We start from the raw sequence: 27871 nt of genomic DNA, 5'->3' as shown, positions 1-27871 counted from the left end.
AATCTCTCAATAAAATGGGGTTTATACAACCATTTTTTTCTCATATGGTGGTTGTGAAGATCAAATGAGATAACGTATGTAAAGTGCTTTGCAAACCTTAAAGCATCATATAAATTTTAACTATTACTGTTAAAATCTAATATACTACAAAATTCTTCTACACTTTCTGGTGAGTATTTTTTACTATTATGAGTAAACACAGATGTTCCAACTTCCTATTCTTCATTTATTATATTATCTTCCAATTTTAATGAGCTATAGAACTATACTATCCATTTATTCTTTTTCCAAAGACTAGACTGTTTGAATTAAAGGAAGACTTTTTTTTTGCAAGTTAGTAGTGATATAACTGACATGTAAAAATTAATTTCTGTTATTATGACTATAATATAAATAAACCTGGGAAGAGAAAAGGTAGATAAAGATGGGAAGGGAAAAGTTCTGTTAGAGGGATAGCATGGTATAGTAGGAAAAACAAAGTAATTAGAATAAAAATAACTGGCTTAAAAGTCCTTTCTCTGTTACTAATTAACAGTGAACCCTGGAGTTCCTCATACAGTAATTTCAAGGGTTTAAAAAATAACTGGGATTTTCAAAAGTTACACTATACTTTCCTTTCATTTATCACTCACAGGTAGTGAAAATAAAAGTGTCAATAATCAGAAACACTTTACAATTCATTTAGTATGGAAAACTAATCAATTCAAACTGGACATTTTGAACCTGATGTCCCATAGACATCGCAAATACAACATTTCCCAAACTGAACTCGTCACCTTTCCCCCCAAATCTCCCTCTTTTCCAAACTTCTCTATTATGGAGGACTATTCTCCCAGGCACCAAAGCTCATAACTTTAGTGTCATCCTTGACTACTCACTTGTACATACCCCCATATATACCTATGTCTTATCCTTTATACCTTCACACCATCTCTCCTCTATATCCCCTTATCTCTACTTATTCAGCCACCATATTTTAAGTTTTCTTTTTGGTCTCCCTGCCTTAAGTCTCTTCCTGCTCCTGTCTATATTCCACTCAGCTGCCAAACAAATTTGCCTAAAGAGTAGGTCTGACGATGTCACTCCCCTACTCAAAAACTCCCATGACTTTCTATTTCACCCAGAATCAAATAAAAAATCCTATTTGGCTTTGAATTTTTTTGGCTTCACAATATGGCTCTTTCCTGTCTTTCCAGTTCTCTAACACTTTACCTACTCTATGATCCAGGGACAATAAGCTTCTTGCTCTACCACCTACAAGGTGACATTCCCTACGCTCTCTGAACTAGGGAATATAGATTAAAAAAAAGTTCAGCATTTATTTGAAATCTGGGATAAATAAGGCGCTGAAAATAGAGCAGCTTATTGCCCTTAATAAGTTCAAGTAATCAGGACAAGAACAATATCCTAGTGTAGTAAAAAAAAAAAAAACCAACCCAAAACTTGCCAGATCTGATGCCTAAGCTCCACTATCTCCTCTTCTTTAATAGTCTAAGAGGTGGCCTTTATATTCAACAAGGACAACTTCTCTGCATAATGCTTTATCCTACCCTCCCTCCTGAAGATTACTCCAACTACTGTCCCCATGAATTTTCATTCTCTCCCTCTCTGCTGTCTACAGATATGCTCAAGTCTCTCCTATCCTTAAAAGATCCTCACCAGTTTCCACCATTCAAGAAATAGTCCTTTTTATCTCTCCTTCCTTTCTCAGCCAAACTTCTTGAAAAGGTCTTCTAATACTCAATACCCCTACCTCCTCTCCTCTCACTCTCTACCAAACTGTCTGCAAGCTGGTTTCTGCCCTAATAATTCAATTGCTCTCTCCAAAACCATGAATGAGCAAATGACTTTGTTTTTCCATTTCCTTATCTTTTATTTCTCTGCAATATTTGACATTATTCACCACCCTCTACTACTGAGTTTTGGAGCAATGTCTTCTCTTGATTTTCCTCCTAAAGATCTAAACATTTCTTTCTGGTATCCTTTGAGTTTTCATAATCTACGTCATACCCACAAACCAGTCTTGGCTTCTCTGTTTTCTCTTTTATCTCTATGCTCTTTCACTGGGTGTCCTCATCAGCTCCCATGGGCTTAATTATTATCTCTATGTCAATGACTCTCAGATCTGTTTATTCATAGTTGCTCTCCTGGGCTGTAGTATTTCTTCAAGAACTGCCTAGTTGACTGCTCCTCAGTTCTGGTATTCCTTCAAGAACATTAGAAGATGATGTTCCATAGAGATTTCAAACTCATCATGTCGAAAACAGAACTCATTGTGTTTTACCTCAAATTCAGCTTCTCTTCTAAGTTTTCCCAACACTACTGAGGGTACCACCAATCCTTCTAGTCACTCATGTTTATGACCTCAGTGTCAAGCATTCATCACTCTTATACACCCTATACATACAATCAATTAAAAAATATTGTGATTTCTATCTCTACTTCTCTTGAATACTTCATCTTTTTCCTCTAATCACATATCTACCATTCTAGTTTAATCCTCCATTACCTCTTACCTGGATACCTGGATTATTATAACAGCCACCTATGTGGTCTCACTGTCTTAAGCCTGACTGATTAAGCACTGTCAGCAAGATTTAAAAAATCATGAATAAAGAGAGAAAAAATACAGAGAGAGAGAGAGAGACAGAGAGAGAGAGAGAGAAAGACAGAGAGACAGAGAGACAGATAGAGAGAGAACAAAGGATTGTAAAAGAGTTCACGTTCTGATTTTTTTAGGTGGCTGAAGTCTTCAACTATAAATCACTAGGTATGACTGAACAATGGCAAAATTCTAGAGTACATTATTTAAAGGATGGTTTTGAATGCAGAGAAAATAAATTAGTAATCATTAAGAACCACCATCAACAGTAGGTCATAACATATGCACACTATTCCAATTTTGAAGGGGTTATTAACAGATTAGGAGAATTTCATAAGCATATCCAGATTTCAGCAATGGTCTTTAAATCTCTCATCTTATGATTGTAGATAAAAAAGGAGAGTGGTGGGTGAATTTGTCTAGTAAAGGATAATTATTTATAAGACAATGACAATTTGGACAGATACGGTTAATGGAGTGAACCAGTGTTATTCAACAATATTTTTATCAATAATTTGGATGAAAATGAAGATAAGATCCCTATTAAATCTGTAAACTAAGATTTCAATATGTTGAAGTATTAGGATAAAACTGGAAGGAATAGCTAACACAATGAATGACTGAATCAGGTTTCAAAGATCTTGACATGCTAAAATTATGGGAATCTAATGAGATGAAAATTATTAGGGGTAAATATAAAATACTACTCAAAAACCCAAATGCATGAAGAAGTCATAACTAGACAATTTATCTTTAAAAAAAGGTGTAAAGGTTTGAGTAGACAGAAAGATATCTATGAGGTAAGTAACATGGCACCTAATATGATCTTAGGTAACAACAGAGGCATAATTTTTAAAAGGAGGGAAGTTGTTAGTTATTGTTGTTCATCTTTCATTTTCAAAGAGAACCAGGAAAATCATAGGGTGATGACTTGTGTGTGAACTTGGATTTAAGGGAGGCAGAATTGTACAAAATCGTCAGCCTCACTCTCTCTTCCACAATCATTGAAGTCAAGTGGCAAGATGAAAGTCAGGATGACTAGCGATGATCTGGGATACAGTGGATGACCTTGGCATTTTTGATGTCTGACTAAGCTCTAAGGGCTCCACAGCATGGCTTTAGCCATCTTCATGGTTGTTGGAACAAATTGTTCCCATCTGTCCATTCCACTTGGGGATGTCTTCACATACTTGGGGTAAACATTCCCCTAATCCACCAATGAGTTTGAGGCTTGTCAGTTACCCTCAACCTGCTTCAGCCTGTCTGTGAAGACAGTTTACCAGGCTGTGACTGCTGGACATGCTACAGCTTCTTGGAGCCACAGGTGGGAGTTGGGTGACAGGTGGCTAGACGGATGAGCAGCCCTGAAAAGGGCTCAGCAAGGCCAGAGCAGTACGTCCTCCCTGAACACCCCATACAACCTTTCAGTACTCTATCCCAGTCAGACTATATCTAGAGTATTGTGTAGAATATTTTAGAAAGGCCCACTAAAAAAAAAACCTACAGGAAATCCAAAGCAGAATAATTAAAGTGTTGAGGAAATTGGAGACCACTCCATATGAGTTAGTTGAAGGAAATGAGCATGTTTTCCCCATACAAGGGAAGACTTGGGGAGAACATGATAACACTCAACTATGTAAAGGGCTATATCATGTGAAACAAGAATAAGACTTGATCTTCTTGGCATGAGAAGGGAAAACTCAAAGCAATATTTTAAAGTTGCTGAAAGGCAAATATAGGTAAAATATAAAGAAAAACTCTAAAAATGAGATTTTCACAACACCTTTTGCAGTAGCAGAGAACTAGAAACAAAGTGGACAGATGCCCACTGACTGACAAATAGCTAAACACATTGTGATACATTGATGTAATAGAATATTACTGAATCTTAAGAAATGATAAATATGAAGAATACAGAAAGGCACAGGAAGCTTTATGTGCACTGTTGCAAAGTGATGCAAGCAGAACTAGGAAAGCAACATATAAAACGTGAAAACAGCAAGGCAAACAGAAAGGTCATTAAACAAAAAAAAAAATGAAACAATGATCCTTGTTGCCCCTAGAGAGGATAAAATGCCCCTCCCTCACTTCTTTGCAGGGGTAGGAGAGAACAGCTACAAAACACTGAATATCAGCTGTGTGTTAGACCCAAATGATATTGGCTAGGTTTGCTAAACTGCTTTTCTTCCCTCTCTGCATTTCTTTATTTTTTAAAAAAAAAATTATTGTTACAAAGGATGGCTCTCTTGAGAAGAGTGGAAGATAAATGTTTGGAAATGAAGATGATATAAAAAGAAAATATAGTAACAACTTTAAAAACATAGGATGCGATGGCTTAAGGGATAATGACCACTCCCTCCATTGATTGGAGAACTTCAAAGTAGAGACTAGAGTCACTTATTAGTGATGTTATAGATGTGTTCCCCCTTAAATTAAATGACCTCTGAATTCCTTCACAAATGTGATACCTTCTTAACTATGATAAAAAAATTTTGGACATCTTTTTCCATTTATAAAACAAATTTTGGCCCAAAACCAAATACAATACAATTTCCAAGATCGCTATGGTTCATGAACTGTTCTACTCTCAAAAAAATAATCAAATTGAATACTGGCAGAAATTTCTCAGTGTGTTTTTAAATAGTCCCATTAATATATTCTTTGCTGTTTTCTTATTTACTTATTTCAGTTGATAGGCCAGCTTGCCAAATTTCATTGCAACAAAGAAGTAAACTGCTCGGAAAGAGAAGGAAAAAAGAGGGAGAGAGATGAAAACAGAAGACTTTGGTAAGCCAATATGTTGTACTACATACTGCCAGCATGTCCTGTAAAATATATGCTTCTCAGTATGCAGATAGTGTAATCCCTTTAAGTAACAATTACTAAGTTAAACAATGCAATCTGTCCCACTGGCATGAAGAAATGTGTTGTGTTGTGGATTAGGAGATTCCATTAGGATATGAACTCAGATTCCAGCCCTAAGGCCAATAAAGGCTGAACCTATTCCAGGAAGGATACAACCAGACAGACAGTCTCAGGTGTGGTGATGCAGGAGCAGCTGCTCCATTCAAGATGAGACCTTGCAAACCAATCCAAGAAAATTGCCTAGCATCATTTGCAATGATAACAAGTGCATCTTGAACATGAGGGGAAAATCTTTGGGAAGGTTGTGGCCAAAAATTAATGAATAACTAAAAAGGAAAAATGTTGATACCCACACAAAATCTGTGCCAGAATTTATATACATCTACAAACACACACACCTACACACACATACCCACCAAAGATAATATCAGTTAGCTATTTTTTCTATCTTCATAATATTTTAAAGGCCTACTTTCTTGATATTTTAATAGCATAGTTGGAGGCTTTTATTTCACATAACATTATCAGATTTAGTTTAGAAGGGCCAACCACAGAGTTTAATAAGCCAGTTCCTTCATTTTATATAATAAGATGAGGAACAGGCAGGTCAAATGATGTGCCCGGAGTCTTAAATGTTACTGCAGGACTAGGGCCCAAACTTCATTCCTTCGGCTTGAAATCTAGTATTTTTACCATTATTTTACTACCTTCCATAGTGTGTAGTTTTCAATTCAATTCAAGAAATGACTGCTGAATTGAATCAAAATCAAAAGTACTTCAAACTAAAAGCATGGAACAGAAGAGAAAAAGACTCAGGGTGTAGAATGCCATCTGCCTACACAGGGCCAATTAGGTAAATAAGTTCTTTGTTCTTGCTCTCCATCACCTTGCCTACAGATTCAAAATAACTTCATTTTTGAAACTCACTGTAGCTTAAAGGTAAAATGACTATAACCATAATTTTCCCTGAAAACTATTGTTGTTGATTATGTGTCATACCACACAGAATATGGCACACTATGCAAATATAGAAATACAAGAAATCTATTTATTACTTGTTAAGAAATCAATTTTACAGCCATTTATTTGTGAAATGAGTATTTCATTATTTCTTCAGAAATATGGAAACGCAATTGGAATTTTTCAAATTGTCTTCAAATAGTTTATCCTTCTGGGTTGTGAAAAAAAAATCATAGCTTTGAACCCTTGTGTGCCTGTCACACTGTCTCACAGATATTAGATATAAACAGTGTGTTACTGATCTGAGAGGTATCCAATCAACGCTCCCTAATGAAATTGTGCTTTAATCTGATAATGAAGCCATGAGCAGATGGAACTGCAAAAACAGAAAGCCTCTATATTGAATTCAGCAGCCAGACATAACCACTGACCTTCAGATAATTATAATAACAGTTTCCCCCATCGATAAAATTACATTTTTTTTTTTACCTTAGGAGGAGATGATGGAATAGGGAGGCTATAGTTCAGGCCACTGCTGCAGGCACCGCCATGGAGAGCTAACATTGAGGCTTGGAAGGCGTCCTCATCCTCAGGAGAGTACTGAGATTCGAAGGTGGATTCATCTGCTAAGTCTGCCTCATTTGCGTCCACCTAGCAATAAATATAATTGCATCAGTCTGAATATCTGTCTTACCACATATGTTCTCAACATTTGCCAGCTCAAGGCTAAAATGCATCCTGTTACTATTCTCATTTTGAATCTTTGTTATGCACAATCTTTGATACACTGGCTAATGCAACAGAACAAGGAAAAGCTGGCAACCAGGAGCAGAGGGTGCTGACATTAGGTGTCACAACTATATGACTTCATTCCATTAATAACAGAGCCAATGTATTCTTTTTTTCCACTAACAACAATTAGCAAAAGGCTTGGATGGCACTTCTAAGTTTAAAGAAGTTGTATAAATTAAGCATAATTTGTTTTCTAACTCATATTTTTAAAAGCACCATCTCTTCCTGAGATTATAATGAAACACAAATTAAATATCTTTTTTAAACCTACAGTCTTAATAATTTGCAGAGTTGAACTGAAGCAATGATTTTCAGAGACGTTAAAAAACACATTTTAAAATGTACTCTAAGTCCAGAAACCATTAGATTTTCAATGATACAATAATCAAATTTGGTGTTTGTAAGAACCCACAGAGGAGATTAATGCTAACATCACAATAGTAAGCCTTGAATACAGTTCCTAATCCAGGCACAGTGAAGTAAGAATATGGAGGAAGGAAGTGGAATAGAAAGGGTAGGAACACACTACAAGGAAGAAGAACTGTCCACTTTCCATCTACAGTTCTGCTTGGTTTGAACTCCAAGGAACAAGATGTCCTCACATTGGGTACCTCCTGTTATCTTCCCCATCCCAGCTTCCGTTTCTAATTCCTCTTCCCCCATTAGATTGGGAGCTCTTTGAGAGCAGAGACTTATCTGTATTCCTGGTGCTTAGCATAGTGCCTGGCACATAGTAACTGTTTAATAAATTTTTATTCAATTGAATTGAATTGAATGAGACAATGATGAATGAGAAAATAGACTATGATGAATGAGTTAACATTTTTGCAGTTAGGGGGAAAGAAAAGAGTTAGTTGGTGATGATGCTGAGAAGCAATGAGGAATAAAAGAAGGGAGATTATAGGTTCATAAGAATTTAGAGTGGGAAGGGACCTTAGTCCAACCCCTTCATTTTTACAAGTGAGGAAATTACATTGAGGGAGTTCATAGTAGTTATTATAAAAGATCTTAGAAGAAAAGGAAACTAGGTAATTTGCTGTTAGTGAAGAGGTCAAGGATATGGTTGGAATGCAGCTGGTAACAACCTTCCCCCTCACACCTTACAAAGTATTTCATAAGATCCTAATCCACTTAATGTTGCATATTATTGTTCACTGTAAGTGGTATCTTATATCCCTGTTAGTCTGAGCTTCTTGAAGTTCAGACCTATGTCTTCTATATAATCTACCCCCATTTCCTATCATGATGCTCTTCACACAGTAGGCCTGTAATAAATTATGCTGGTACCATAGGTTACAAATTGCTACTAATCACATTTCACATGCTTAGAATGACGTAGGGATTATTTACCAAAAAAAAAAAAAAACCCAACCCAAACACAACTATTGCTGTTCCTAGGAAACAAAGAGCTTGAAGTCCCTAGAAATAATCTTTCAGGATGTTTTTTGGCATTTCCTTCACAGATATGTCATAGGATTTCAGAAGAAGCAGAGTGCATTTTTAAAAAAGTAAATTTGGTGGTAGTGTAATGGCTGTTATCTCTTTCAAACTCTGCTTATATTTCACATTTGCATTGGTGGTACTGATAGGGTAGGTAGCACTTTTTCCTCTGCTAAGGAAATCTAGAATTTTTTGCATACAAACAGGCCCGGCTTGATTTCATGTAATTGGTTTCAAGAAAAACATTAGGTGAAGCAACATTACAGAGAATTATTTTGTTATTTAGTTAAATTAGTTCCATAGATAAGAACAGAGGCATCAGTTTTTTTGTTTTTTCTTTTCTTTTGTTTTGTTTTTGGTTTGATTTGTTTTCTGAGCACGGAATGGCTTCATTCTAAGTGGACAATAAGCTAGGAGCATCCTTGGAGGATGAAACTAAGGATATTACGGACAGGAGATGTGACATTACAATAGGATTTATTTATGTAGGGATAAGGGTCAGGAAGTGGACCTGCAATTTCACCGGAATAGGGAACTCCAGAAACAGAAAACTCCCTTTATCGAGGCTGGTCAGCCATCTCCTCTACAACTTCTAGTCTCAAAGAAATTCCTACAGCATTGAAAAATTAAGTAATTTGTGCAAGGTCACACTGTCAGTATCTTTCACAGGCGAGAACTGAACTCAGATCTTTCTAGATTCAAGGGCAACTCTCTATCTCCTATGCCACACTGCCTCTCTTATCTTTAATGGTGTTACTGGAGAATAACAGTGGCAGAAGGAAGATGATTTACTGTATGCCTGTCATTTCTTCCTGAAAATCTGTTGCTTTAGATATGATACGATTTAATTCAATTCCACAAATATTGATTAAGTACCTCTCTGGGTAAGGCGCTATGTTGGCTGCCTAAGATGTGAGACACAAAGGAAGCGGTCTTTGGTGCTTAGTCTACTGAGGCGACATGGCACATACACAGATAATGCAAGTATGTGCTTAGTAACAAAAACAATAAGGGAAAGAAAAATATTTTAGGAAAATTTCAGGAGGTCAACAACATCAAAAATTATGAGGTGTGAGCATGTCTTCAACCACTACGACCATTTGTCATGTGAAATATAACAAAGAATTTGAGAAGTAACTTGTAATCTAGCTTGGGTGGAATGCACAGCACAGGAAAGAATGGTATGAAATCAGGCAGGAAGAGCATATGGGGATTCTCTTTAAATGGCAGGAGAAGTGTATATTTTATCACAAAAACAGTAAAGAACCATTTAAGATAGGTTAAGGGACAAGGCATTCCAGAGTAGAATGGAGTGAGTGTATTGTTATCCTTGGGGAAAAATGCTTGAAAAATAAAGTTGCTTTCAGTTGAAGTCAACTAAGCTTTGGAGTTTGCAAAAGGTCAATAAATTTATAAATGGATTTATTGAAGTGAGAAAACATGTACAAGTGCCTAGCACATGGTAGGTTGTACCATGAATTGATTTGAACTGAACCTACAACACAAGATTGGTTATGAAAAATGATTTTTAAAGCTTACTTAAACGTTACTATGGTATAATTTATTCTTGAGGAATTCCCATGGTCCATAGTAATTTCTATACTTACAACATTTTCCTTCTTATTTCCTTTTAACTTTCTTAGGGATGCGGAACCTGAAACAAAGAATGTAGAAGCTTCCATTTCCCACACCTTGTCTATCCTCCAAGGTCCAGTCCTGGGCTCTCTTCTTTGTCCCCTCTATTTTTCTCTTCTTTAGTGAGTTCATCAGCTCCTGATGAGTTAATGGCTCTCAAATTTCTTTATCTTTCTACCTACCATCTATCAATCAATCAATCTGTCATCAAACCATGCTCTAATACTTCTTCTGAACTTGTAGAGTATCACCAACTGCCTGCTGGACATCTCCTCCTGTATTTCCCAATATCATCTCAAGTTCCACATGTTCACATCAGAACTCATTATCTTTTCCCCTAAACCTTCACCTATTCCAAACTTCCTCTCTTCTATTATAGGCACTAGCATACTGCCAATCACCCAGGTTTAATCAATCCTTGACTGTTTCTTTTCCTTTAATCTCCCTTACCATAGCCAATCAATTGCCAAGTCTTTCTGATGTGACCTCCATGATACTGATCTCATCTATCCCCTTGTCTCTGCCACTCCTCCAGGCAGAACTTCATCATCTCTTGCCTATACTACTTTAATAGCCTTCTACTTGGCTTCCCTGTTTTCTCTCTTCTCTAATACATCTTTATCAAAATCATCATCCTAAGGCAGAGATCTATATTACTCATCCACTCAAAAATATTTAGAGCAAAAACAATCTTTTTTCTTTGCATCATGGACTCTGTTAGCACTCTGGTGAAGCCTACAGACCCATTCTAAAAACAACTTAAATGAATAAAATAAAATATAGAGGATCAAAAAAGAAGCCAATTATATTGAAACACAGTTGTTAAATTATTTTTTAAACAAGTTCATGGACCTCGGATTAAAAATTTCTGACTCAGAGACTTCCCAAGGTCTCTGTAATTAAATACAAACTCCTCAGTCTCAGCATTACATATAATGTCATCCACAGTCTGGCTACAAACAACCTTTCAAAAATGATTCTGAATTCCTCCTCTTTAAGCGCTCTATATTCTAGCCAAGCTGGACTATTCCAGGGATAAAATATTCTACTTCCCATCTCTCAGATAGTCATTTTCTCTTAAAATGAGCATCAGCATAGATACATGTAACTGAAGAATATAGAACTATAATAAGTTATGCTCTTATTTAAAGCAAGAAATTCAGATGACCAACAGTATGCTAAAAACTTATGATGAAGTATTTAATGTATTCTAAAGCTGACACCAAAAATGTGTTTACTAAATGTGAATGGTTTAAAGAAGACATCCAAATGCAATACAGTACAACACATTAGACCAAGTAAGTTTACAAAAATGTATGCCAAAAAGGTTAGGTAGGAAGACAACCTGGCCCTTAGCGCTAAATGTACTGCTAAATTTTCTATTTATTACATTTATACATTTCCTTTCTCCAAGGACAGAGTGCACAGAAAGTCTTTACCTTAATTTTTACACTAAAGCATCAAAATTTACTTTGGTGATTACATAAAGCATGAGATTTCTCTCTGCCCCACCCACTCACTTTTTTTTTTGACAGCTTCCTTATCCATAATCAAAAATAGAGCCAAATGTATATGATTTGGGCATGTCACATTGCATAATAAGTGACTGGCTCTTCTCTTATAATAGAATTTTGCTGATTAATCTATACTAAACTGCAAACATCATGACAGCAACAAGAAAATATAGCTAGTGGCATATTAAAGAGACTGACAGTGGTACATAATGAAAGAACAGAAAAGAAGGTTTAAAATAATCAATTTTAGAAAACGAGTTTAAAGTGAATTATATTATACCTTAATATGCTATTAATTACATTTCTCCCTCAAATATCAGCAAACTAATTTCCCACATAGTACACACATACACACACACACACACACACACATATATATATATATACATACATACATATGTATACACATATATATGATAATTATATATATCATATATGTGTGTGGTTTTTTTCTTACTTCACCTTATAGCAGGGGTAGGATGAATTGGCCAGGCTTAAAATTTTTAAAAATCAAATAAGTGAAGAACTAGCACAAGCCTATTACATTAGTCTATCACAGTGCTCAGCAAAGCAATCATTTAAGCCAAGAAAGGACTCTGAAAGAAGGCTTGGTAAATTTGGGCACTGACCAGAGCTACCTCAGCATGGAAGAGAGCCACATCAGTCGGCCCTTCCTCCTCAAATGAGTATGCTGTGTAGAAAAAGGGATCTTCCTTAGCAGAAACATAACCTTCTTCTGGTGAAAGCTGCAGAAAGAATGAAGCTCAGAGTTGGATGAATAGCCATTGAAAAGGATATGCAAAGAAATTCATGTTGGGGAAGTTTTTCCATTTAAAATTTTTTTCTTTTTTTTGATTATTCTTTTGACAAACATAAACAAATATAAACATTTCCATATACACAGAACATAAAAAGATGATTACATATGAAAAAACTATGTTACTTCTTAAATTTCTGAGTGTATGTTAAATTTAATGTAGTAGTTTCAACACTGCATTGCTTGTCCACGTCCCCTTCTAAACTTCGTTCTGCTCTCTTCTGTGTCTTTGAGAGACTTTTTTTTCTTTTTTTAAAAGTCACTATAAGTACTGCCCTTTGTCCTCAGAATTCTCCCTTCTCAAAAAAATATCCACCCCATCTCAATTTGTAACAAAGAAGAACAGTCACAAAAAACAAATCAACACCTGGCCATTTCTGAAAACCTCTCATTCTGTACATCTAGCATTTACAGAAATTTTCAATAACAAAAGAAAAAAACACAAATCTGAATTTAGAGAGAAAACACTCAATAAATAATTTGAAGTACTGAATTTTTATAACTATCATCTCCTTCACTTGTTATTTAATGAACTTATGATCATAGATCATTTACTTCTAATATAATATAACATTCTTATTTTATCAGTTTTTAAATTTAAATTTCATCAGTTTTTTTTAAGTCTTTCAGCTTTTAAATTTAAATTCCCCCATAAATGATTATCTTTTAAAAATTGTATGAAACAAATTTCAGCCCCAACTTCATCTATTATCCCTTCTGAGTAAAGAAACAATAACTATTAAAATGGAAACTAAACAATTTTTATGAAATGAGATGCTTTAGCACAGTGCAGAAGTACTTAAGAAATCATGAAATAACAGCTCCTTAAGCACAGTGCTTTGCACATAGTAGGTTTACAAGAAATGTTCGTTGAACTGACAGTGTTATTTTTCCTTTTCATTATTCAAGAAGGATATGAGTCAACAAAATATCATTTATTTGACTTTACTATGTGCCGTAACAGACAGTTTAGCCCAACCTGGGAAATATAATTTAACTTCTCATAAAAATAATAATGGCTTGCATTTACATGGCTTGCACTTTAAGATTTGCAAAGTGTTTTTCCATATGTTATTTTATTTGAGCCTCATGACCACCCTGTGAGGCAGGTGCTATTATTATCCTCATTTTAGAAATCAGAAAACTGAGGTACAGAGAGGTTTAATGACTTTCTCAAAGTTAATTGCTAGTAAGTGTCTGAGTGGGATCTGAAGCAGCCTCTGAGACCAGCCAGCTATCCATTACAACAATGCTTGCCTCTGTCTACCCCCTAGCCAACTCTTTAACACTGTAAGTTACAGAGGAGTTGTTTGGGTGCATATCTGGGATTTCTTACTACAATAAAATCATAGGTCCACAATACACACACACACACACACACACACACACACACACACACACACACACACAGGGACACAGATGACACACACACCTTTGTGCTCTATTAAATTCTTTTTAATTAAAAAAAATCTTCTACTATGTGTATATGCCAGTATGACTAGAATGAAAAGCTTAATGATTCAATCGTACCTTGGTTATTGTTGGTGACAACCTGACAAAATGAATTTTTTTCAGTCACTGGTACATTGGAATCAATTTTCTAAATAAGTGCCTCAATGATTTCTTTTGTAATATTATTTGCTGTACCACAATTAATTGATGATGTGTTCGCAAGCAACCTGTGGATAATATGAATTATTTGCCACAGAATGGGCAGTCTGAGAAGCATCTCTTTATCAATGCAGAAGCATCTCTACCTGCAGATAGTTATTTATCCTTTATGCTATATAATTGTAATATGTTTTGTTAATCATTCTATTTAAATGATACAGCAGCATTATGAAATAATGGGTAGAAAGCTGGCCTCAGAGCTATGAATACCTAAGTTCAAGTTTTATCTCTGATAAACACTTACTGCTTGTCCCTCAATAAGCCACACTGCCCCTCAGAGCACTAGGCAATTCTCCAAGACTCTATGTAGATTGCAAAGAAGTTGCCAACATGCATTAGAAGAAGGAATCTCCTCTTCTGGGATTTCCTTGTATCTATGAAATTATCACAGGTCTAGTCTCTATCTCCTAATAAATACTTTTATTTATAAACTCTCTCTATATGAGTACTGTCTTTCCTCTTACATATAGAATGCATTGTAGGTATACCTCACTCTATGCAAATGTAACATTTGAATATTGCTTATTTTTCAAAACAGTAAAATTTGAGGATTCAAATTCATCTTGCTAGACAATTTTATACTTCATAAAATTCTTTAAACTAGCAAGCTCTCTTTCTTTTACTACTTTAAGATTCATTATTTCATTGGCCCCTACATACATGTGTGTAAACACACACACACACACACACACACATATCAACCCTCCCCCATCATCATGATGTAAACTGCAAACTTTCCCTGTGGCCAGCTTTCTCATGGTGAGCCTCGCTGACTTTAGCTTACCTAAGATATTTTAAATATGGTTCAGCTTTCAAAACTAAAATGAATTCATAACTTTACAGGATGATATCTATTGCAAAAAGTATGGCATATTCACTTTTCCAGCATAGTAGCAACCACACAGTTTAACCAAATCAAGGTCATAGAACCACTAGGTGAAAGGAATTTCTGTCACTGGGAATGAAGCAGATCCCAAGACCTCTGGGGAGATTATTAATACTTTTCTAGCATTCACTCTAGTGTTCCCCAACATTCATTTGTATTAATTAGTACACACTAATCATTAGTCAAAATGTTTATGTGATTCTATTAGTATCTATCATTAGCAAATACACACATAAATAAAATACTCACGAGTGGTTGGGATTTTTTGTCTGTTACTGATGGAAATTATTATATAAATTATAAGGACAAATTTTCATTGTTCAAGATAACACCTTAATATCAAAGTGAGTATAAAGCCCATTTCCCCTGGAAAAGAGATAACAAAATCAACATAACCAAAACTCTTACAGGGAGAGGTTTAGTAACTCCAATTCTCACGGTTCCTGATGGCGCTCCTTTCAGGGCTTGCACAGCTTCTTCGAGACTGCCATTTTCCAAGTTAACATCATTGACGAACATAAGCCGGTCCCCAGGAAGAAGTCTTCCATCCTGTTCAGCGACACCACCAGGCACTAATGAGCGAATTACAATGACTGTGCGAGCAGGGTCAACTGGATCCTGATGCACAGAGACCAGAAACAGTGAGGAAGGTGAAGAACACAGTTTATTTAGGAAAACTTCTAATTTTAAGGAATAATGGCTAGATAATTATTTTGAGTATTTCTCTTTAAACTTTTTTAAACTATTTAATAATATACTCTTTACTATCTGGAATAAATTTCCTGTAACTGTGCTGCAAATTATTCATGGTTCTTTCTGGATCCTATACGTGTTACTCAAAGGATCTGTGATTTCCTCCCAAATAGGAAACGCCCTCATAGAATCACAACTTTAGAACTGAATGGACATTGGAGGTTTTTACATCCAGTTCTGTTATTTTACAGATGAATAGACAGAGGCCTAATAAAAGTAAGTGAATTGCCTAGGGTCACAAAAATTCTAGAAGTCAGAAGCAGAATTAGAATTCAGGTCTTCCTGAATCCAAAAACCAGTGCTATAACCACTATGTTATCTAGATGCCCAATCAACAGACTGCTACTTCCTTATCTCCTCCTGGTTTCTCTGGCTTTCTTCCCAACTCTGCTCAAAATCACACCTCCTGCTAGGTCCTTTTCCAGTCTCCTCTACTATTATATATGTATTTTTTTTTGTTTATTTATTCATCTATTGAATGTGGGATTCTTGAGTGCAGGGACTGTGTTTTTACTTTTCTTTGTATCCCAGCACAGATTAGATAAGATTTAGGGAATTGCTTGTAAATTGTGGTTAGTAAAGTGACTTGACAGGGGTCAAAATACAAATAAGTGTCTGAGGCAAAACATGAACCCAGGTCTTTCAGAATTCAAGTTCAGCCCTCCATCCACTAAACTATATTGCCTTATACACAGCAGAGGATAAATAATAAGTGTCTGCAGCAAACAAGAAATAAGATCAGCAAATATTTGTGTTAAGCCATAGAAACACATACATGTTTTTTTTATATAAACAGCAGAGTAAAATCAAAATACCTAGAATACCCAAAGCCTGTACACCTTCTCTGTGCTATGCCTCACAGTTCTGCACTGTCAATTTCAGAAAAGAAACCATGTGCCACAGAACATGGAAGGCCACCAACTGGTGGAATTCAGAGCTAAGTGATCAGGGATGGATCAGCAAAGTGAGAGCAGAAAGGTCTGGTAGGTACAAGCAGGGAATAAATTAAATATGCCGAACTAGATGGAATGGGCATAGTTGGGTCAGACAAAGGTAGAGAAGCCTTAAGTTCAGTAATGAAGGCGGGAGGCACAGAGGGATCGAGTGGAAAAGCATCATGGAATGCAGGTGTATTTGGACCATAGGCAGTCTGTGAATCACAGAAGTGGCACATTGCTTTGTCCCAAAGAGGATAAATTTTGATGTTAACTTTTACAACAATTAGCAAAGCAAATGCTCTAATATGAACATTAGAACTTTTGAGTCTGGCTAAAAACGAAAGTCCTCTATCCATGGCAAATAAAGGCACAAATGATCTGTTTTCCTTCTCCCTGTCCCAGGTAAAGAGTATGAGGCCCCTTTTTGGGGACTAGCCAAAAACTTTGACCACCTTGAAAATATTTCTTGGATGCTCAAGCTGAAACACACTGCAAAACACACACACACAGTTTCAGTGATTTCTGGATCTGAGAGCTGATGAAGGCTTTCTCTCTGCTCTTAGCTTCAGGAACACTTGCCATATGTTATATCATAAAAGCTATTTTGCCTATGACAGCCCTTTAAAACCATCACTATAACTACCCAGTGAAGATAATAATCTAATTTTGTTTTAAAAAATGCTTTCATATATTAAGCTGAAAAATAAAGGTGAAAAGGAACCACAAAATAATAACTAGCAAAGCAATAATGGTGCATGGCTCTAGCTGGAGGCAGGACTTAGAAACTAGGCAGCATTGAGAGACCTTGCATCTTATATGACTTTATGGCGTCATCTAAGCTAGCTCTGTTGTTTGGCATTAATTAATGAAGAGATACAGTTGCAGTCTATCAGATAGACTTTCCTATTCAGGCAATTTAACTGCAGAATATAAGAAATGGCTCATATGATGCTTGGCCATCATAAAGTACAATCAAAGATCTATTCAAACTTATGAAACTAACAGCTTAATATACATTTATATGGATATAAATATATAGATATGTTATACCAAATGTCAAATACATCACTCATGCAAAAGACTAATTAAAAGATGAATATTTCACTTTTCAAGTATGAACATAGATTGGAGTACAGTACATACAACTCAAAATTTTGCATAAATTCACTTAAATGCAATCTACAAAATGCATATTAGTAAAATAAAATCAATTCCTAATATTCCTGTAATATAAACTATATTATTCCTTTATTTTATCAAGAGTTATACCATAAAATAAATGCTTGTTATGTCAACATTTTCTCTCTGCTAATAGAAATTCTTTTAGAAAACAACACTACTAGTTAATAATAATAATACAACTACTATTTGGAAATATTCACAGAAAGAAAACTTAAATTTGCTACTGTCTATTGTACATAAAATAATATATAGCTTTAGCTTCTCTTTGGTCTCAAAGGTATTATTTGATCATGAATATTACCTTCAAAAAAAAGCAGACTGATTCTGTTGAAATGAGTATATGTTACCTGATAGTCTAATATGCTAAAACCAAGTCCTATGCTCCGCTTTTCCAGCTCAATATGCTGAATGTTGGTTTCCCACATTGCCAATGATGATCCTTGCACCTCTTCTGTAGTCTGACCCACAACAGTCATGTCAAAAGCAGTATCCTCTGTCTCTGATGAGCCAATGAATTCACCGAGGTCTACATGAGGCTGCAGAAAAGAACAGAGAGCTCTTATTTCAGAAACACAAGATCAAGAGATATATTGTACCCACAGGAAAAGGGAAAATCCAAGGCCTCTGAGATAGAAAACAAAATAGCTAAAGGAAAAATCGCCAAAGGGTCAGCTAATATTTTGGCACTTCTAGAATCATGAAAGCAATTAATAAAAATGATCCAATTTTTTAAAGAAGGATAGAAGTCTATGCTATTAAGTATTAAAGACATAAAGAGTTTAGTGACATTTTAAAGCACAAGTAGGAAATAATTCAGGAGAAACTGGATTGGTACATAAGACATAAAGCATGTAGAAAATAATTTTTACATGCTATTTTGTATTGGGTCATTTTACAAAATACGCAGCAGTAAAATGACTGTTTTGATTTAATAATATTAGTTCAATATTTTAGCACTTCAATGGATCTATGATCCTTCTGAAGTGGGTTAATTTCTTGCTTTGCTTAAGATAGTAACATATTCAGACATAGTAATCCTATATGATTCTTGTCTATATCCCTTAAATACTCTACAAAGAATCGACCTAAAATGTAAGAAGTCTTCCTCTAGGTGGATGCCACTGCAGTTCTCATGTACAGAATCACAGTTATAAAGCTGAGTGGTACCTTTCCCCATTTTCTAGTCAAACCTCTATTTTACTGATAAGGAAACTGAGGCTTGGAGAGGCTAATTGGCTTCTCCATGCTTACACGGGTAAGTGACAGAGTCTAGGCCTCTGACCAGTAGCAAACTGTTCCTTTGACTTCCAAAATATCTAATGCAGCTTCAGTATTAGTACATAGCTCGAAGTGCTGGTCTTCTGAAGCTTTCCCTTTATGCTGAAACACTCTTCAAAATTTTCTATATAATCTCAAAGGATAAGTATCTAAAATATATTTTTTCCTGTTAGATACTACTTGAAGGAGGAGCAAATTATAACACAAATCATACAGTCTCTACCTTTCAATTTTAAAAACTGCTTCTACTGCTCTTCCAAAGAATAGATGGTCTCTGTTTTCTTACATTTTTTTCTAATGGAGTAGAATGTATATAAAGGAAAACAGTAGGATGTATAATATAGAAATTTGATAATAGTGTAATGGCTTGAGTTCAATTTTTCCATATTTTAAAGATATAAATTCTGTAGTGTAAGATATATTACTGGGATAAAGCCCACCTTCATATATTACAAACAAGTCGAAACTCAAAACACACAATCAAGAATTCAATTCAAGGAAATGCTATCCACATCCAGAAAAAGAAGTGTGGAATCTGAATGCAGATGGAAGCACACTATTTACTCTCCTTTTCTTTTGTTATTTTGTTTTATTTCTTCCTTCTCATAGCTCATCATTACTAATGTGAAAATATGCTTAACATGAATGTATAAGTGGAGCCTATCTAAAATAATTCAATTCAATAAACATTTATTAAATGTTTACTATGTGATCTGTTAGACTACGAATCATGTGAAGTAGCTATTAGTCAAATGAGAGTAAGTAAAATACCTTTCCTGTTAAATGGATATCAGAGAGATTCAACCTCTCCAACTCATCCTGGTTAACAGGTAAAGCAAGCGGACGACAGCAAACCATTGCCACTTGAATTGGAAGCTCTTTTAAAATATTCACCACATCTTTGTGATTTTCACCAAGTAAAGTTATTCCATTCACCTGTTCAAAAGGGAAAAAAAATATGTATACATATACATATATATATGTATATACATATATGTGTGTGTGTGTGTGTATATATATATATATATATATATATATATATATATATATATATATATATATAGAGAGAGAGAGAGAGAGAGAGAGAGAGAGAGAGAGAGAGAGAGAGAGAGAGGAGAGAGAGAGAGAGAGAGATGCCACAATGGCCCATGGAAAAACATGTCTTAACATCAAATAAAGTATATACTATTTCACAAATTAAGTGTTACTTTCTTGCATCTTATATGCAACCTATCCACAAATGATTTCATATTTATTGAAGATCTGTAATGATTAGAAATAGTCCATGACTGTTTACCCCTTTCAGCTGGAGCTTAGATTGCTTTGGGCAAGGTTGGTACACTGCAGTCTAATTCAAATTCATATATAAAAGAATGTCAGGAGATTCTTTGGTTGGTTTAAACTTCTGAGAGATTACCTGTCATCACAAAATAAAAAGTCAAAGGGAAAAGCTGTATTATAAAATCATCAGCTCTTACCTCCTTTTTATCCACATTTCTTCTGCCAGATTAAGAATCTCAGAGGCAAAATGAGGAATACAGATATTATCACAAGACTTCAGAGCAAAAGGAACCTTAGCTATCATTTGGTTCAGCCCCCTCATTGTACATATAAGGAAATTGAAGCTCAGAGACTGAAATGATTTACCCAAGGTCAGGTACACAATAGGCAGTAAAGAGAGTACACAGGTACTCTCTGTATTGAATTATATCTATGAAGGGAGAGGTGAAGGTTGGGAGGTAGATGAAAAGGGTACTTAGGGATGGAATGGGATAGAGGTACAAAAAGTTTATTAAATTTTCTTGAACATAAAATGTTGCGATTTAGTTCTGAAAATAAATATATACATGATATAGATTTTTTTTTCTGTGAGTTTAGAGTTTTTGTAGTTTAGTCCTTAATGTGCCTTTAAGGTAATACTCCAAGTCTTAAAGAATCACAAATTTAGAGAATTTGAGTTGGAAGGAACCCCAAAGGTCGTCCTGGAGATAATTAAATAGCACAATGGCTAGAACACTAGACTTGAGCTCAAGGAAAGCCTGAGTTCAAAAATTCTGCCTGAGACAATGACTAACTGTATACAATATTAGGCAAATCACTTAACCTCTCTCAGTATGTTCCCTAACCTATAAAATGGGTGAAAGTACCTCATGTTCCTCCCAAGGTTGCTGTAAAGATCAAATGAAATTATATTTGTATAGCATTCTGAAAATCACAACATAAATAATGATGATGATGATTGTTCTGTTCAATACATACCTGAAAAGAAATTCTCTATTGCTTTTTTCAGAAACTTATTTAAGGAAGAAAACAGAAACAATTTCTTACTTCCAGTAGTTCATCTCCACTGAAAAACTTCCCACTGTGTCCAACAGGCCCTTCGGGTAGAACAGATCTGATGAAATGATGGCCCACAGTTGCTTCCAAGCTTATTCCCAACCCACTGCTCTCACTGAACTTGTTCATGTGGGCAACCTAGAAGGACAGATATCATATATATTTTTATTTCCCCCCTATAAATAACTGTGATGTAAAGATAAAGTGTATCAACTAAAATTATTTAATATAATAACTGATTAAATGAATTAATAATAAAATTATATATAATTATATACTACATATACACATATATGCATATATGTGTATATGTTTATACATGGGGGGGAGAAAGAGAGAGAGAGAGAAAGAAATATATAGAGGGAAGGAGGGAAGGAAACAGACAGACCAACAGACAGAGATAGACAGAGTCATCAGAATGCTGCTGAAATTGTTATGTTCCCATTGGAAAGATCACTGATGTCCATAAGTTTCTGGAATTAACCTTAGCTCCAAGTCCCAGTATCAGTGGCAGTCAAGATTGGCCATAAGCTTCTGGAGTTACTTACGGAAGAGCTATCCATTCTGCATTACAGGGAGAGTTCCTTCTTGCTGGAGATATATTTTTTTTTAATTAACAAAAGCTAATGTATTTTTTTCTTCTTTTTCCCTAGTGACACATAATCAGAAATTAAAGCACTACTTATAAACCTCAAAAGCTCTAGAATATGAAGAGATCTTAGAGATCAACAAGTCCAATACCCTTATTTTACAGATGAGGAAAATGAGACTCAATAAGTCAAAGGGATTGAACAAGTTTGCACCAAGTAGGAAGTTAGGTCTAATGACTACAAATTCAATGTTCTTTCCACTGCATCTCACTACCTTAATAGGACTTATTTTTGTGTAAGTAAGCACTATGAAAGTCTCAGAGAAAGATCTTGAAAGTTTTTTGTAATTATGTGCCACATAATTAGGGTTGTGTTTGCTAAAATGATCCATTTTCTCTCTAATCCATAGGAACTTGAACCCTACCAAGAGTATCATCTAACCCAATACCTGATTGTTCCTGCCAAAGCCTGAGGATCTCACAATTATGCAAAGGCAAATAAAAAAGCTTCATGTCTCTATGGCTTCAGAAGAGTTAGAAAAAGTAATTCATGGTTCTAACCATTTATTGTTGGAACATCTCTTTTGTACTAATCAAAGTTTGCAAAGTTGATGAATTATGTGAATTTGGAAACTTCAGCTTTAGGAGGATTCACTACTTTCTCCTCCCCATTTATTTTATTTTCTTCTTTTTAATCAGCCTTTTAAAAAGAAATTGACTCCAGAGCCCAGATCAGCACTAGAAATTTTAGTCTTCCCCAAAGGCCAGACATTTACCATTGGACTAGGACCAAATTACAAAGGATAATAATGGATTATTGTTGTTAATATAAAAAAGTTCCATATTACTTGAATAATTCTTTAGTCCTTTGTATTTCCTTATGTGAAACTGGAATATTATATTACTATTAAAATAATAAGTCTACTGTCAAATTTGCCAGATTATCTATTAAAAAAATGCTAAAATCAGGACATAAAGGTTAACGTACCACTATTTCATAATTAAGGCCCATAATCCTTTGCCACTTATTCCGCAATTTTGCTTCTTCAAACTGTCCTTCATCAACTTCTACTTCTTCTGGTAGCTGATGGTCTAAAATAATTAAAACCATTATTTAATTGACTATAACATTTTTCACATCTTGAAATTTGGTACAAAGTTAACTCATTTATCAAAATATCCCCTTTTAAGTTAGTCTTATTATAACCTTTTTTATATCCCACTCATGCCTGGTTGTACCTTTTCCCATGCTGTTCCCTATAATGCTCTCTTATTTTCTTCCTAGCAACCCATGGTTATTTCATACTGAAACCCAGCTCAAGTTTCTTTGGGAATCCTTTTTTTGACTCAGCAGAATATAACCTCCTTGAAGACAAGAGTTACCTCACTTTTGTATTTGAATCCTCAATGTCTAGGACAGTGCCTGGCTGATGGTAGGTGTTTAACAGTGCCTGGTAACCGACTGATTAACAAACTTAACATATCCCTGTTGATCACTCCTCTTCCCTTGGATTCTTTCAGTAGGTATACATTCCAATACAGCCTGGATTTGGAAAGTGCTCTATTAGAAGACTACCTGCATACTGCTCCTTACTCCCACCCTTCACTGCCTCGTCTAATTTCAGAGAAACATTTAGGGCCATTTATAACCATTAAAACTAGAAGCATTGGCTGTGGCTTCAAATAAGCAATATAAATAAAACCCTGTCTATGGGGAAAACTACTTTTGTTGCCTTCCTCTGCCAGCCTGACTCATCAAAGCCAAATGCACAGAGCCTGAATGTCTCACCAGTACTTTCTAATGGATGCCATTGTTTTGGTTATTGTGTTCATTGCAGATGTAGGTAATTTCACCCTATATTACTCACATAGTCCTCTTTCAGAAAACAGTGATACATCAAAATTCAGGTGAGGACCCTCTCCCCATCCCCTCAATTTCAGCCAGTCTGATCCCTAATTACAGAGAGGTGCATCTCTCTGGACATAGGTCAGTTTCTGTGTATGTGTGTATATATTATATTACAACCAAGTGCAGACTTTATTCTGAGGCCACTCTTAAGTTTGGTAAAAGATTCTGATAATAATATAGTTCCTTGATTTACACAACAGATGGGTTTCCAATGAGTTGTGTATACAATATCTTTGTGTAAATTAAATTTTATTTTCATTTCATTAGGGAAATTGGATATTGAAAGACTATGAAGTGATAAGTCCTTTTTCATAAGGTAAATCATTATGCACTAATTTATCTTTTACAAGTTTGGATTTTTGTATATTGGTTTTCTTAAAGCAAGAACACAACTCAATTTTGATTAAATGTTTCCTATGGTAGAACTTCAGCCAAAGGTATGAAATGACCGTAATACCTACAGGTACCACTTAATTGCTATCCAAATGAAAGTCTGTTGTCATGTCAACATATTTACAGGGTTAACAAGTCCAAACAACTAAAATGAAAATCTTTCCCAAGGCTTCAGCAGATAATGCAAACAAGTAAAGCCAAGTTTGGGTTTATTTTTCCTGCTTACTACATCCTTATTGCTCTATAAAACATAGTCCTTAGTTTAATAACTCACCCCAAAGGGGAGTTTTATTGTTCAACAAAAATGTTCTTTATTGGAAAGTGCTTTTCTTGTTGAACTACTAACTGCTGACTCTTTAAGGTCTATTCAGTCTCTGCTTTTCTGTAAGCTAAACAGCCTCATTAATTTAAATTGGGACACTAAGAATTCAGGAAACTTTATTTTGCAACTTGTGGTATTTCTAAATTGGTAATTCTAAATATACCATTTCAAAAAACTTCAGAGACAGCAGTAACCAAGTTTATTTATTCATTCAAAGAAGTTTAGTATTTGCAAAGCACTGGGCTGGAGTCTCTGAGATAGGCAGAGATAAATAAGAAATTATCCATGTGCTTAAGGGATTCACAACCCTTCAGGTTACTGAGGCTGAAAATGTTTGTTTGGGGGGGGGGAGTGACCACTAGTTTGTCATGCAGAAGGAGAGGCATGAGTAGTCTGCCCATGTACCCTTGCTTTTAGGAAAACAGATTTCAAAAAGTTTAGAAGATAGTTAGGGATAGGAAACTCTTAAGAATGAAAATTTCGAAGACAAGGGAGAAATTTTCAGTAAGGAGGAAACTTATAGGTTGTCTGAAGAAAACAATGAGGATGCACAACGTGTTCACAATAAACATAGATTTTTCAAAAGATTTGAATTGAAGATAGAAGCAAGGGCAGGTAAGAGAGGATGAACATTAGATAATAGTACTAAAATATTATCAAGAATAGTAAAGATCAGGATAAGCTGAAATTGTGAAAGAAAGCCAAGGTCAACAAAACAGAATTTTTTCACTATATTGGTGGAAAGAAGATCTAAGAAGTGATAGACCTTCTGCTTGGGATGGCCAGGATAATGGCAACTGACAACAGAGAAAAGACAGAGCTGCTAAATTATTATTTTGTTTCTTCCTTGAGTACCAAGGAGAATGACTTTTTACACTGGAAATGACAGAACAACAATGTCTGAGAGGGAGCTGAAATCCAAGACCAATAAGGACATAGTAAGAGAACTCCTAGCTGCCCTGGCTCAGTTCAAATCATCTGGCCCAAATGAACTACATTCCTTGGCTCCTGAAAGAAGTTGCAGATGTGACTACACTATCGGTGATATCTGAATAATCACAGAAAACGAGAAAGGTGTTACAAGATTGAAGAAGGGCAAATGTAGTTCCTATTAAAAAAAAAAAAGCAAGAGAACAGATCCCACAAACTATATATCAGTAATTCTGACTTCTATTGTTGCTGGACCAGAATAGCTTCATCAAGAGAAGTCACGCCCAACTAAAATTTCCTTTTTTTGATGGAACTATTAACGTAGAAGTTTAGAATAATGACAAAGAACATGGTTTTTGTCCTGGCAACCGAATTGGTTTTGAAAATATCTTAAAATTGTATTTCAATATAACTAGCTTCCTCTGTAATCCTGTTTTTTTTTTAATTTTATGCATTTAAATATATTATTCTGAGAAGGGGTCCATAGGTGCCACCAGAGTGCCAGAAGGGTTCAGGACACAATAACAGTTAAAAACCCCTGAAATAGATAAAGTTTAACTAGATTTTAGCAAAACATTTGATAAGTCCTATGATATTACTCTTGTGGAAAAAACAGAGAATTATGGGCTCTATGATAACACAATTAAAGGGATTAAAATTAGTAGAATAGTCAACTTAAAGAGTAGTTGCTCATGGCAGGACATTGCCAGTGAAATGTCTGTAAAGTGCTTAGCACAATGTATGGCAGAGTAGGCACCATATAAATGTGTATTGCCTTCCCATCCCTTACCCTTCCATAGTGCCCCAGATGTCTGTCCTTGGCCTTAAGCAATTTAAAACTTTTATCAATGATCTGGATAAAAGCATAATTGGCATGCTCACTAAAAGAGCAGATGACACAAAACTAAAGGGGAGAGATATTCAAAGACAGGATCTGAAAAAAAAATCTCAATAGGCTAAAACACAGGGATGACTAAGAAGATGAAATTCAACAGGGCTGCATGTAAATCTTATCTGAGTACAAAAGAAATGTCACAAGTTGAGGATATGGAAGGCATGGTTAGACAGTTTTTGCTGTAATGGGGGGTTTTAGTGAACTGCAAGTTCAGTTTGAGTGAATGTCATTTGGGAGCCAAAAAACTAGTACAACATTGGGCTATGACAGAGAGGCACATTCTATTAATAATGAGGTAATAGTCCCTCTGTATTCACCCTTGGACAGACTGCCTGAAGAACTATGTTCAGTTCTAAGGTGCCACAATTTTAAGGACACTGATGAACCTCTAGAAAGGGGAAACTCCAATGGTGATCATGGCTTTGAGTCCATGTTATATTATGATAGGAGTATTGTCTCTAAATATATTAAAGATTGTCATCTGGAAAACAAATTAAACTTATTCTAATTGGACCCAGAAGCCTAGAGCTGTGGGTAGATGTTGCAAAGCGGTAAATTTAGGCTTGTTATCAGGAAAATTTTCCTAACAATTGGAGCTGTCCAAAAGTAGGATGGGTTGTATGGGAAGAGCTCATGGGAGAGCTTCAAAGCAGAGGATATGTAACCACTTGCTGAGCATGTTAGAGTAGATATTCCTTTTGGTATGGGTTGAACTAAATAGACTCTAAGGTCCCTTCCAACTTCAAAACTTTGTGATTCTATGAAATGGCTGATTCCAAGACCAAACCATGTGAAAGCAGAATAGGTGTGATGGACTAGGAAACTAAAGAACAAAGGTCCAAATAAGAATAATGAGCTGATTCAAGAGTCAGAGCAGCAAAGCATGAGAAGACAAGAAGATTCTGTCCATCAAAATTCCTTACATCACTGTCCAGGTCTCTCCTTTGTTGTGACCCCACCCAGCTGCACTTCTAAATTTCTGAACTTCAACAATGCCTCTGCTACAGTCTCATTATGGAATAGCCTTCAGCTCCTTGGGCTTCCTTCCCCTAGAATATCCATCTGCCATACTGTCCTCCTTCTTCAATTGGTAAGTTCCTCCTGGGCCTCTCCATTTTGGGAAGGGGACCAGGTTGGCCAAACTCCTATCTGTGATTCTGACT

General features: G+C 35.4%; 1 protein-coding gene across 28 annotated transcripts in view; it reads right to left on the bottom strand.

Moving 5' to 3' along the window:
• MPDZ (multiple PDZ domain crumbs cell polarity complex component) overlaps positions 1 to 27871 on the bottom strand; it is a 225062-nt gene that overhangs the window by 101840 nt on the left and 95351 nt on the right. For 22 of the 28 annotated variants that reach the window (XM_020969728.1, XM_078152490.1, XM_078152491.1 and 19 more), the window contains 7 exons: positions 23248 to 23351; positions 21662 to 21808; positions 20105 to 20269; positions 18403 to 18591; positions 15591 to 15800; positions 12438 to 12554; positions 6917 to 7078 (listed from right to left, as the gene is read on the bottom strand). In XM_020969728.1, the coding sequence (XP_020825387.1) occupies positions 6917 to 7078; positions 12438 to 12554; positions 15591 to 15800; positions 18403 to 18591; positions 20105 to 20269; positions 21662 to 21808; positions 23248 to 23351 (1094 nt within the window). The remainder of the gene's footprint in view (positions 1 to 6916; positions 7079 to 12437; positions 12555 to 15590; positions 15801 to 18402; positions 18592 to 20104; positions 20270 to 21661; positions 21809 to 23247; positions 23352 to 27871) is intronic. The other 6 variants (XM_020969737.2, XM_078152498.1, XM_078152497.1 and 3 more) reach the window with 3 other exon arrangements.

The sequence above is a fragment of the Phascolarctos cinereus genome, unplaced genomic scaffold, assembly GCF_003287225.1.
Source record: "Phascolarctos cinereus isolate Bilbo 61053 unplaced genomic scaffold, phaCin_HiC Scaffold_4;HRSCAF=312, whole genome shotgun sequence".
NCBI classification, from domain to species: Eukaryota; Metazoa; Chordata; class Mammalia; order Diprotodontia; family Phascolarctidae; genus Phascolarctos; species Phascolarctos cinereus.
This window is presented reverse-complemented; position numbering and strand designations above follow the sequence as displayed.